Source organism: Dermacentor albipictus, chromosome 3 (genome assembly GCF_038994185.2).
Source record: "Dermacentor albipictus isolate Rhodes 1998 colony chromosome 3, USDA_Dalb.pri_finalv2, whole genome shotgun sequence".
NCBI classification, from domain to species: domain Eukaryota; kingdom Metazoa; phylum Arthropoda; class Arachnida; order Ixodida; family Ixodidae; genus Dermacentor; species Dermacentor albipictus.
In genome coordinates this window covers 179,242,610-179,256,510 of record NC_091823.1, presented here as the reverse complement: position 1 = coordinate 179,256,510, position 13,901 = coordinate 179,242,610, and the positions used below count along the sequence as shown (strand labels likewise).

Sequence of the window (13,901 nt, the reverse complement as noted above, 5' to 3'; positions counted from 1 at the left end):
GTGCTGTGCCGGAGAGTTTAACCGGAAGTCATCTGGAACTCAGCTCCCGAGCATCCGAGCATAAAAGAAGTCTATAGTTTGACGTTATCGGCACGTGGGCGAACATCGCTCGACGCCGCGCGCATTGAAGTGCTGGACTTGGCTATGTCGATTTCTTGGTCTACGCGAACGTCTTCTATGCAAGAAAAAAAAAGGGGGGGGAACATAGCCATATACCCCTTCGCTGTCAAAAGAAAACATATATAGAAAGGTTACAAAACAGTTTTTATCAGTTAAGCTAGCGTTGCGGTTATAAGAAATATTCATCTTTAATAATTTATTGAAAATGTCAAGCAGGCATTATTATGAAAATGAATTTGTGAAAAATAAGTTTGATTCGAAAGAAGAATGGTAACTTATTAACGCGTTTTTATGTACCGCATTTTGGCAGTTCGGCTAACAATGTACCTTAACATAATGTAACTATCCCTAACCCCCCTAGCATTGCCCGTGCGTTCAGCAACCACTGTTATGAAATATATAATACGGCCCATGTTTCTTCTGACTATCATGCGAGCAGATGCGACGAATTTTTCTTTGTTTTCTGTAACCTCTGGGGAAGTCCTTGGTGAGATTCCCATCTTAAAGACGACAAGTGCTGGTCTTGATGGAAGTTATGCATTGCATTTAAAGCTTGTTGCTCCGACTATATCTGATGCTCTCTGTAATATAATTAGCCGTATCTTTAAAAGTGGTATATTCGCCAGATGTCTAAAAAAAGCTAATTCCTCCTCACAATAAGGTGACAAAGCTCAAGTTGTTAACTATAGTCCTGTAGTATCTTATCTACAATTAGTAAATTTGTTGAATATTTATTACTTTACTGACATCAACAGATACCTTAGCAAATTAGCTTGCTGAAACGTTGTCAGTCCAGTTTGCGTTGAGGAAGCTCGACTAATTTGGGTTTGCTTATCTTAACTGATTACATGAGATATTCACCTGATGTCATTTTGTTGGTCAGGCATTCATGGGCTTTACTATAGCATTTGATACAATAAACTATAATTAATTCATTCATATATTCATTTAATAACCCTAACAGCCTTTGTACGCTATTACAGGAGTGGAAAAAACATAAGTATACATAGGCATAATTTCAACAACCAGATCTGACGCAATATACAAACAAACGCACTGGAAAAGAAAGACAGCTGAATTAACGAACAAGAATACAGAATACACAAGTTGTGACAGGGACTTGTGCTATTGTGTAGGTGCGCTGTGGTGCATGAAATATTCGAGGCGTTCAATGAAGACATCAAGACAGTCACTTCTCACGATCGAGTCAGGCAGCAGGTTTCACTCTTTAATACCTCGAAGAAAAAGAATGCTGTATTTAAAGCAATCAGTCTGAGAAAGTGGCACATCAATGTACCTACTGTGGCGATGTCTAGAAGTTGGTTGGGATGAACTGTAACGTATTGTGTTGTATTGATGTTAAAGTGACAAGGAATTAGCAGGAAAAGAAACTTCATCCGTTCAACATTTTTTCTGTTTTCAAAAGTTTCTAGGTTTGCTTGTTTACATAACTTGGTCGGTGAATAGGTGCGGCGATATTTATTATGGATAAAACGGGAAGCCAATCTCTGAAGTTTTTCCATTTTTGCTGTTAGATGCAGTGTAGAAATCCCACACAATTCTCCTTTATTCAATGTCTGGTCTTCTCTAAAAGTGAGCAATTTTACATTGGGATTACATTGCGGATGTTACGGCTCAGACCCCAAATTACCCGATAATCTTTGAGCAAACGTTATCTATGTGCGTATTCCAGCGTTGGCCAAAAGGGAAAGTTAAACCGAGGTACTTGCGCTGTTGCGCTAATAACTTGCGTACCTGCTATGCAAAGGATATTTCATTGCATATGTCTTTTTAGTGGCGGGCAAGATTACTGTCTTGTTTGAGTTTGGCACCATTAGCCACGTGGAGCACCATTGTTTTAATTTCTTGTAAGTTAATGCTTAGCTCCTCTTGGCCACTTGGTGATTTAGTTGGGACAATCACGACACAATCATCTGCGAACAATCTTAGTCGAACTGTGTTAGATTTCGGTAAATCATTTGTGAAAACCAGGAACAATAGGGGGCCCAAAACGCTCCCTTGAGGCACACCTGTGACCACCCGGGAAAGTGTCGATTCAAAACCTCCAAGGTCGCCGAAGTATTCGCGCGAGATAAGAGAAAACCAGTTTGTTATTTTGGGGTTTCTGAAGATAGCGTTAATTTCTTGCAGCAAGCTCAAGCTGGATACCTTTTCGAAGGCTTTTGGGAAAGCCAATAATAATATATCAGTTTGTTTATGGCTGCTCATTGCTTAAGAGAGGCCGTCAGCAGTTTCTATAAGCTGGGTGATTGTGATAACCCTTTACGGATCCATGTTGATAAGAATGTAGGATGTTATAGTCCAGGTATGCCCTGAGGTGTTTAAGCACAATATGTTCAAGCAATTTGGAACAGATAAATATAAGAGAAATTGGGCGAAAATTATTGAGAACGATGTGGAATCGCTCTTATCAATTGGTATAATTTTTTCACGTTTCCGGGCAGCCGGGAAAGGCCCTGTGGTAAGAAATGTTTGTCAAATTTTTGCGAGGTATTCGGCAAAACAATCTGCATATCGAAAGGGAAATTCACTTGGAAATTCCATCAAGGCCCTGGGTTTTTCTTTACACACAAGTGAAGACGTAACTTAAGACCCCTTGCTCTGTCATTTCTGTCTTGCACTGGAGGGCAGCCAGGCGATTAAGAATAAGATTAAGATTGGCGACAAACCGTCATCAGAGGTGAAAACTGACGAGGAAAACAAATTAAGGTTTTCAGTTCCTTTTTGACTATGGTTACCTCTCGTACTTTGAGAGCTCGAAGGATTTACAGAGCACCAAAACTTTCCATGTGCTTCACTTAAAAACATTTTGAGCCTTACACTGTAAAGCTTGTCTTTAGCCGGCGTGGCATGACGCTTCAGGTCCTTACTCATAAAGTCAGCTACTTGATCGTGAATTAACAGCGTGCGCATCCAGGCCTTTCTCTGAAAGCAAAATTATTAACGAAGAACCAATCAGGGCTGCATTTTAGGTCCGCTATTCTACATGTTCATGAATTATTTATGCTACGTCGTATTTATACACTACCTATATTATACGCAGACAATACTGCTTTTCCCCTCTCAGATAAATCCTTACTTTTGCTAAATTTGAAACTAAACAGTGACCTGTGTAAAATTCTTGATTTGTGTAACGCCAGTTTTCAAATTTTATAGGCTATGAAAACGCAATTCATTATATTTAGGTCATGGTAGAGATATTTACATTTATCTCTCACCACAACCGTCAATGGACATGGCATTCCTGCCTCGACTTGTGTGTCTTTCGTCCGCTATAAATTTGATCCCCATTTTAAGTATACTAACCCACACCAAACAAAAAACAGCATCTGGCAATAGAGCACTATTCAAACCGCGTGCATTTTTTCCAAAAGAGCATTATTATCATTATACATCGTTCCATTTATAGTTATATAATTTATGGTATTGCTTCAAGCGGTAATACTTATATATTCGTCATTTTTCCTCTATTGAGCACATTAAAAATAAGGCTATTCGCTTTATAACCCAAGGCAATTTTTTTTCGCTAACTTCTCAAAACTACGTACAAACCGCATTATTCAAGTTACAGATTTGTTCAACTATCATTGAGCGATGTTATTTTTGAAATTACTAACTAAATAAGTTCCTTACAACTTCATTAGTTCTGATCTACTCCTTAACCCTAATAACACAAGGTTTGCAGCACAAGCATATTTCATGTTACCTTTATGTCATGCTAGCTAAGGAATGATGGCTTCATCTTTTTGTGCTCTCATCCTTTGGAATAGTCTACCATATGCCCCTAAATTGTCATCCGCCTTCTACTCATTTAAATACTAACTCAATAATTAGCTGCTGCCTGATTAGCATTGTATATTGTTTTGCTAATTTGTAGCGGCGTGATTAGGTATGCGTGCGTACGTTTCCTCTTCCTTTCGTTTGTTATGTGTGTCCTCACTCAGTTTCTTGCTTATTTTTGTTTTTTCCATTTGTTGTTTCGCTGCTCTGTATACCGCTTTATTTTTATGTAATAATTAATCAATGGTCCCAGTGAAGTCTCTGACTATGGGACCCTCGTGTGTACACCATTTCTTGTAACTAAATGTATGAACAAATAATAAAGTGAAACTGAAACTCATAGGCCCTCAGAAGCCATAGCTATAGAGTTTACAAAGTGAAAGATCATGATTCACGGAATCAAAAGCTTTTGTTACGTCTAAAAATAATGCGCAAGTAAATTCGCTGTTTTCAACAGCATTATTTTAAGGCAATCAGTTAGTTGATCTAACGCTAACAGAGTCAGACGCCCGGAGGTAAATCCATATTGGTTGGGCGATAGGAGGTTATGTGCATCGATGAAGCTTTGCATTTTATGATAATATATGCTTTTCATTATCGGAGAAATGCACCAAAGTACCAAAATATGTCTATAGTTGGTGATAGAATGGATACAGCGTTAAGCAATGATATTATCAAGGCATGTACAGTGAGTTTCTCCTGCGGACCCTGGCTGATACAGTCGGACCGTGCACTGTTCTAGTCTGGAACAATGAGCGCTTGTGTGCTGTTTATAAATGTAAAGTCACGCACAGTGTCTTTCAAACATATTTGTATATTCGTTAATTGAGTATATCAAGCAGAGGCGCTATGTGAGTTTGATAGCCCATGTGAAACTTCACAGCAATTAGGTCGCATATTTTTTTTTTATTTATTTAAAATGCCTTACAGGCCCCATGGGGGCATTGTGTAAGGGGGGTTACAGAGTAAGCAGCCTTTTAAAGTGGTATACAAAAGATACACCTCAATACAGGACTCACCAACATTACTATCAAGATTGAAACATGAAACACAAACAACTGAAGTAATGAAAGGCCACAAAGGTACACTTAAGGAAATAACTTGAGTAAAAGTTAACGTAAGGCATTAATACAAGAAAGTCAAATACACAAAAAAATGAACATATCAGGGAGTACAATTCTTGAAGTGATATTAAGGGAAAAAGACGCAAAAAAAGCAATAATATATACAGAGCATACAAGTGAACACACGATACAGCATAACATAGCAATTCACAAGAGCGAGATAGCAATCCATAAAAAAAAAGTATCACAAGAAGTTCGAAGCAGATTTCCAAGTGTTAGAAACAAGATAAAGTGATTTGTAAGTGCTGTTATGAAAAATGCTCGTGTAGGAGATGACGAAATTTTTCTTGATCTGACTCGGAAGCAATGTGATCAGGCAGATTGTTCCACAAGCGAATGGCCGTAGGGAGTGCGGAAAAGTTAAAAGCATGTGTCGTACCGTACATGCGCGCAAAACTTAAGTGGTTATTTAATCGACGAGACGTGCTCGAGGCGGTCTGGATATGTAGTGTGAATTGTGTGGCATTATAAACATATTTGTGAAACAAGGATAACAAAGCGATATTACGGCGAAGAACTAAAGGCTGTATGGAATGATCGAGTTTCATTTGCGTTACGCTGGAGTGATGGCTATAATTACGTGAAATGAAACGGGCAGCTCGGTTCTGGACTGATTCAAGCATGTCGATTAAGTATGTAGGATGTGGGGACCAGATGGATGATGCATACTCGAGCTGTGGACGAACAAATGTCTGATAGGCCAATTTGCGGATGTTTGAAGGTGAATTACCCAGATTACGACGTAGGTAACCTAATGTCCTTGAAGCTTTTGCGGAAACGGCTGCAATATGGTCTGTCCAGGAGAGGTTTTCGGTTAGGTGAACACCCAAATATTTATACGATACTGTATGAAACAATTCTTTATTATTGACGTTGTATAAAAAATGTGAGTTGTCACGCTTACGGCTAAAAGAAATTACCTGACATTTTGATACGTTTAAAGACATTAACCAGGTGTTACACCAATTGTGAATTAGGCTAAGGTCATTTTGAAGGGTCAGGTGGTCATCAGTACTGTTAATTGATCTGTAAATAATGCAGTCGTCAGCGAAAATACGTAAGCGAGAAGAAACATTAAGTGGCAAATCATTTATGTAAATTAGGAACAGTAAAGGGCCCAAAACGCTGCCCTGAGGCACACCAGAAGTAACGTAAGTAGGAGAGGAAGCAATATTATTAACTACTGTGAATTGTTGACGATTCGAAAGAAAATTACGAAGCCATGTTAAAGTGAAGGAGTCAATTCGAAGTGCAGTTAATTTAGCAATAAGGCGACAGTGAGCTACACGATCAAATGCTTTGGAAAAGTCAAGGAAAATGCAATCGGTCTGCTGGTTATTGTTCATGTTAAGGTGCAGGTCAGTCGTGAATTCGAGTAACTGTGTCTCACATGATAATCCTTTCCTGAATCGATGTTGGTGGCGAAAAAAAAAATTATTGGACTCCAGGTGATTATAAATATGAGAAGCAATTATATGTTCGAGCATCTTGCAGCAAATGCAGGTCAATGAAATTGGGCGGTAATTTTCCGGGGAGTGTTTATTCCCAGTTTTAAATATGGGTATGATTTTGGCCATTTTCCAGTCATTGGGCAGCTGTCCCGATGACAAAGACTGCTTGAATATATGGTACAGAATGTTACTGGATATAGAAATGGTATTTTTTAATATCTTGGAACTAATATTTTCAATACCAGATGAAGTAGAAAACTTCAAATTATTAATAAGACATGCAATTCCCTCCACCGAGATTTCAATACTTTCCATGAATTGCCAGTCATAATCAGCAACATCAGGTACATTGGTATGATCCTCGCGACTGAAAATCGATGAAAAAAACGTATTAAACGCAGAGGGGCACTCATTGTCAGGAAGGGGAGTATTTGTATCACTATACAAGGCTATCCGGTTAGAGTCACGATCAGGTGATATAACACGCCAAACCTTTTTCGGATTCGAATTTAAGAGAGAAGGTAAATCTGTGGAGAAATATTTATTTTTAGCTGCAGCTAAGGCAGAACAGTACGTTTTTAAGCAAAGGCTGTACCTTTCCCACGAAGGAGCAGTATTGACGAGTTTAGCGGTATTGTACAGACGTTTCTTTTTATTTCTGAGCTTACGTAGGGCATTAGTAAACCAAGGATTTGTTTTGTCATTTGTTATCGAGATCAACGGGATATATTTGTTAATTAGAGCAGACATATTATTCTTGAAACATACCCAGTTATCTTCCACCGAGCGATTATAAAATGAAGGAAGTAGCGTGCGGTTGAAAAATACTTCAAGTTCATCGTTTATTTTATAATTGAAATGTATAATGTAATGTAATGTAAATGTATAATGCACGATATCTCCAATATCGTACATTATACATACCACCTGCTATAGCGCAGGCGATTCAGAGTGTGTCAACTTCATCTCTGCCTCTGGGGGGGGGGGGGGGGGGGGAGGCTCTCGTGCAGGAATGTGCATAGTAGAAGGTAAAAGGGTATGAGCAAGAACAAGTAACATAGCTCTTGAAAAGAATGCGAAGGCGATTAATCAAGGGGCCCGATTTTTATTAATTATATAGTTTTTATTTCATCCACTTTCATTGTCATTACTTTATGATTTCTTAAATTCAATCAGTAAGTACAAGTAGTTTCCCCTGTGTGGTCCTTGCCATCTTTGTTTATTCGCTTCTCATGATAGCTTGTGAAACGTTGCCCAAGATCCTTCTTATAAAGTAAACTCCCGCGTACAGTTTCCTCAGTCGCCCTGCAGGGAAAGTGAGACGGTCCGTCGTAGCACGCGGAAACGTCAGTGAATGCTTACTATGCTTACGTGCGCTGCTTACGTCTCCTTCACTACCTTACTTTGCAGTGAGCCATACGCACGGAAAACATTCGTCCGCCATGGCCAAGTGCTTTCTAACAAATCCTGTCCGACAAATGCGCCGACTGATTACATAGAAAGTGCGACCATTCACCTAACGGTTTTGCACTAGCGAATGCTTCACCAGACAAAAGACTGGCAGGCCGCACTCACCTGTCGCTCTCGCCTGCTTCTTGTCGTGTTCCGCGTAGCGCTTCTCCGAGCACTGGTCAGCGTGAGCTTGTGCAACCTCGGCCAGTTCGGCGTCCCAGAACTGCGTGGTGCATTCGATGCATTGCGCACTGTGGACATTACATACCACTGATAGTGTCGATGCTGCCGTAGAGATAAACAATATAATACTCTCTGTCAGCAAGTCAGCAAAGGATATAAACTTGCTTCTGTTCATACTGAAATTGGAAAGCAAGCGTATTCAAGAAACTTAAGAGCGCTCCATATGTTGCGTTTCCTGTGCACGTTGCTGTCAAGTGCTCTAAATGGGACACGATATTTGGCTGTTACGCGTACACTAATAAAAGCGCACATTTTTCACTGCCGAAGTTCTTTGTAGTAAATAGTAGTAACATACAACAAATTTTTTATCGTGCAATTATTTTTGTGAAATGTACAGGAACCATCAATGAGAGTCAAATTTACACAAGCGAATCACAGACAACCGCAGCGGAAGGTGTCATGCGAAAGCATATCTAACGCGTCTGCTGCCACTGCACATAAGCACCTTATAGCCCATGTAAATTTCAATACCATCGACGCTGCCGTCAGGCACAACAAAAGTGTCCGCGCGACTTGTGCCTCTATTTATTACTGAGAATCTGTCTGTCTAGGCGAAACGCTCGGGGTCTGACCACAGAAACCCCCTCAAGCAATGACTCATTCCTCCCGTCAACGTGGCCTCCCCATTACGACGACAGAAGAGAAGTGAGATTCTACGCTGTAATGATGAGCGGCAATGAAGCCAGCTGTGAAAGACGAAGACGCCCGAGGCATTGCTGATGATGATAGTTCTTTGCACAACGGAACCGGCTGTGGAAGAAGACGACGACGAACGCGTGAGCAGTGATGCTAGCGCATTTGCACGGTTGGTGGCCGCACTTTTTAAAGCAAAGCTGTATATGCCTATGCTCTAGCCGTTGGCTTTAGCCTAGGCGAAACGCTCGCGATAGTGACGCGAGCGTTTCGCCGATAGTGACGCTACACCAATAGTGACGCCGTCTGTCCGTCGCAGCGAAGTGCGCACGCAGCAGTCTCTCCCCGAATTCGCAATGGGACAGCCACGCATCATTCGTTCTCCCGAAAATCAGTTGGCCTATGACCAACAGCGCCGAGAGCAGGAGCGAGAGAGATCTCGTCAGCGTCGCGCGAACATCTCGGCAAAAGATCGGGCCAGCGATGCGGAGCGCAGTGGTCCGGCCGCTCGGGTGGCCTAGCTAGTTCGCGAAGCGGAGGTAAAGCGGCAACGTTGCGCGGCCGCGGCCGAGCGAGATCAGCAGCGGCGACGACGCGCCGAGGATCCGGCGTTTCGGATCCTCCGGCCGGATCCGGCGGATCCAGCGGCCAATGGTCCGCCGACAACCTCGACGTGAACATAAACACAGGTGCCGCACATTTCAGCTTCGATGCTTTACTATCTGTGTGAGGAGGTACATGGATGGTGCTTTCTTTTCTTTTTTGTTTTTGCAAACAGCACCGGTTATTTAAGAAATGCTCCTTCACAGTTTGCATTGCATTATCAGAACGCTCCCAATTCAAAAAACCCATATGACCTCTAAATCCAATAATCCCGTAAACCACATATCGGATCCCATAGAAAAACGCGTTTTTCTCATATGTCAAATGATGTTGGATGTACACGCCATGGTTGCTCAGTGGTTATGGTGTTAGACTGCTGAGCACGAGGTCGCGGGATTGAATCTCGGCCATGGCGGCCGCATTTCGATGGGAGCGAAATGCGAACACACCCGTGTGCTTACATTTAGGTGCACGTTAAAGAACCCCAGGTGGTCGAAATTTCCGGAGTCACCCACTACGGCGTGCCTCATAATCAGAAAGTGGTTTTGGCACGTAAAACCCCATAATTTTTAAGATGTTGGATGTAGTTGTTATAGGTACTACCGAATGTTTCAGGGGGGCTGTGGGTAGGCGGCCCGGAGGCAACATCGATTTTTGTGCGCAAACGACTGCAAAGAATTTGAAGATTAATTCGCGATGCCCCCTTAACTTCTCTGCAAATGTAGTCCATGCCACGTAAAGAGTAATATTAAAATTACCATAAGTTAACTAAACGATGCAGACACTTCAGCGGCTTTCGTATTAAGCCTTCAGCTATTCGCTGGGACAAGTGATCAAGTGCGCCACACCCGAGACTGCAACAGTGCTTCGCGAGGAGGTCGTCGCTGTGCGTGCCCGTAACCAGCGCTGAACTGCGCACTATGTGAAAAAGGCAGAAACTATATTTTTACAGGATGTTAAAAGGTGGGGAAATGGAATGTTTGTACCAGTGCATACCTTTAGCAGTTTGCACGTGGTAGATGGCCCTCGAACTCTTTCGCTCCACAGATCATTAGAAGTGCGAGGAAAGGGCATGTAAAGGTGACCTGACTTACAGTTGGTAGTGTAGCTGAAGTTTGAGGTTGACCAAGACTAGACATTTATCGAAGAACTGCTGTAAAATTAGCATTTGGTGCGCATAGAGAGAGATATCAAAGAGAGGAAAGGCAGGAAGGACAACCAGACAAGCATCCGGTTTGCTACCCTATACTAGGGGAAGGGATATGGGGGAACAGAAAGATGAAAGTGGGATAGAGGGAACACTGTCTGCACGCAGAAAAGCACCTGGAAATCAGTCAAGTCCAAGCAAGTACTCCGCTGATACGTTAGGCTGCCGTCATTCCCCTGCCTGAAGCCAACCTTGCTGCTTCCCCATAGCTGGTGATGCACGTTGAAGTCACCAGTGAAGACCGGCGGTGGGCATCAGCAGTTCGTTGCAGTGCGTGGCAGTATATTGTTAAGCTAAACCCCAGCCGTTTTGACGCCAGCGCGAATAGAATGAGGCGGGTGAGCCATAATGCTAAGTCAAGAGTTGGAAGTACTGAATTGAGAGCACCCAGCGCTTTTATTGCACCTCGCACTGACGGAGTGTTCAGGTTATTTAAGAGCATTCGAAAAGCATTCATCAGAGACCGGAGCATCATAACCACTTGCCGGTCTTCTTCGGGCAATTTGTGAGGAACCCGCGCTGCACTCTACAGCCGTGCGCAGCTGTGTCACTCCACGTGGCTCCGGCTCCGGTGGTGGCATCAGCTGTGGCATCGGCTGCGGCTTCGGTTGTGACTTCTGTTGTTGTTCTGGCTTTGGCTGTTGCTTTAGTACTGGGGACCAAGTTGTATTGTTCTCCGCCATGACCTTGTCAGATTTAGATTCAATTGCGCCAGGTCTAGGGGCAGAGGAGGAGGTGTTGTCGGATGGGGGGTAGTCTTCACAGATACATCAGCGTTCTTTGAAGTCAGATGTCGTCGGGAGCGTCGCTTTCTAATGGCCGCAACAGCTTCCTGCGAGACGAATGGTCTCCCGCCATCGGCTTCAAGATGGGCTTTTCTTTCTTCATTTTGGGGCAGTCCTTCGAGGAGGCATCGTGGGACCCAAGGCAATTGGTGCATTTGAGAACCGTGGCTCATAAGAGTCTGCAGCGTGGGGCTCGGTGATGCGTGCGCAAGCTCTCGTGTTTTCCCCCATGGCGCTCACGGGCCTCAGCCTCATACAATTGCGGCATTGCAGTGGCCTTGGGATGAGTGGTCGCACAGGGTGTCTAAAGTGGCCCACATAGACGTGCGAAGGGCGAGACACGCCTTTGAAGATAATTTTCATACAGCGGGATGTGCTGAGGTGACACACGTGTTATGGCAGCGCCATCAACGGCAGGTTTCACTAGAATCGGCAAGTCGAGTCGGCGCTGGAGATGGAGACATCCACGTCGTAGATGCCACCAGTAGTGGAACCACTGTTCATGGGGATGTACGAGCGGAGCTTAACGCCACCTAGTTCTGTAAGTTTAGTCGAATTTCTCAGCGTAGTTTCATGTATGACGTCGGCAGCCAACACATTTTTTCGTGCGTTGACTCTAACGTCTGTTACCTGATTTGGCGCCACCGCTTCAAGTTTCGCCAGTACAGACTGTCTGTTGAGTCGCCTAGGTTGTCGGTAGCAAGTTCTCGTACAAATGGAACCGCACGGACTGCGGTATTACGAGTTGGTCCCAACGATGGCGTACTCGAAGACATGCATGCCCTGATGGTGTGTATTTGTTTCGCCTTGCGGCTCCGTACAAGCTCGAAGACGTTATCAGAGAAGTCCTCACTGCTGAGCGAGTAGACGCTGGTGTCGTCGCCGTCGGTGCCGCTCTGGAGGCCGGTGCGCTTCCTAGACGCAGCCGCCGCTGAAGTCGCCACTCGCGGAAGAGGCATGGGGACGCCAATTTGCATCCGCGCCACGAACTATGCCGGCCCTCCAAAGATGTACACAGAAATAAGGAGAAAACAGCTGAGCTAGAGAGATAGCGTCCTGACGCGCAGACATTTCGTCCGGTGCACATGGAAAATTGCAATAAAAGTGCAGGGAGACGAACTGTACGGCCTTGGAAGCGCGGGAGGTTCAAAATAATTTTTTTAAGACTGTGAAATATGAAATAAATCTAGATGAGTTAATACATTAACAATTTGTTCATTTATTTATTTATATAACATCAGGGCCCTGCGTCGCACAACATAAAGGGGGTAAACGGGAGGGGGGACGACGAGAGGAATCAACATTCAGTTGATGAATAATAACTCATAGAATGCGTAACACACGCTCACCTAACTTATACAATGATGTAAATTGCGGGGTCTGATGTGGAATTCTCACACCGTACTCTTGGGACAAAGGAACGACAACACAGTAGTGCAAACAATCACAAGGGCATTTATTGCACCTTTCATAGATCAATGCCCGCTAGCCGAGTTGCTATCCACAAAACATGCCGATGGGCGCGCGACAAATCTAGAAGTCCGACTTACCGCGACCGGAAGCGAGCGAATATGTTCGCCCCATGCTGGATAGCAGCGCCTGGTCGTTCGCGTGTACGGTCACGCGAATCGTGGCGCGTTCGAAGGCGGCCACGCGAGGCGGTCTCGCAGAAGCATGGGTCGCCGCGCGCTCGCGCGGGCCGTCCACGCCGCGCGCCGACCTGCCGGGAAAGAGAGTCGCTGCACGCGCGGCACGTCCGTGCGGCTTGCTGTCTCGAACCCAAGAGAGCAAGCCCTTGTCTCTCCCGCACCCAAGTAACCCCACAGCAGCGCAACACTAGCGCCATCTCTCGCACTGCGCTTGTACCACTCCGACCGCCGCGTGCGCGGCGAAGCGGGATTACAGGAGACGCGCTATGCGGGAAAAACATCGGGGGACGCGCGAGAGTCGCGCTTCCCCGCATCCCCCCAACCTTAAATCATTACATATTCCGGCGAAACATGGCACTCGGTCTCACATCAACGCGTGCTTCGCGACAAAGTAGTACATATAACAATGGCCGCGCCGAAGAAATGTCCACACGCTGTCCATAGCATGCGAGCCGACATTGTCCCTGGGTACGCCGCTGGCGTCCGACGGTCACAGTAGCAGCTTTGCAGCCTCGACGGCACGATCCCGGGCCAGGACTCGGAGACGACGACGCAGTAGTCGGTACGAGCAAGCGTCGCTCGTGCCGACGCACCCTGCTGGGAAGAGCCGCCGTAGCTGTCGGTGACCGCCGGCTCTTTTGTCCGCCGCCGAGGGTTGTGAGCTGGATGCAGGAGGCCGCCGAAGTCGCTGCGCCGAACTGGCCACAGCATCACCATCACCCGCGGTGGCTCGATCGTAGTCCGGGGCAGCAGCGCAGACTATGTGCAGGTGACAGCAAGCCAGGGGTGACTCTAATCACGCTGCGTAAACTCAAAACACTCGGCAAACACTA

General features: G+C 44.7%; 1 protein-coding gene across 2 annotated transcripts in view; it reads right to left on the bottom strand.

Moving 5' to 3' along the window:
* LOC135899893 (CRISP/Allergen/PR-1-like) overlaps positions 1-13,901 on the bottom strand; it is a 232,784-nt gene that overhangs the window by 120,025 nt on the left and 98,858 nt on the right. For both annotated transcript variants that reach the window (XM_070536296.1, XM_065429286.2), the window contains exon 3: positions 8,072-8,171. In XM_070536296.1, the coding sequence (XP_070392397.1) occupies positions 8,072-8,171 (100 nt within the window). The remainder of the gene's footprint in view (positions 1-8,071; positions 8,172-13,901) is intronic.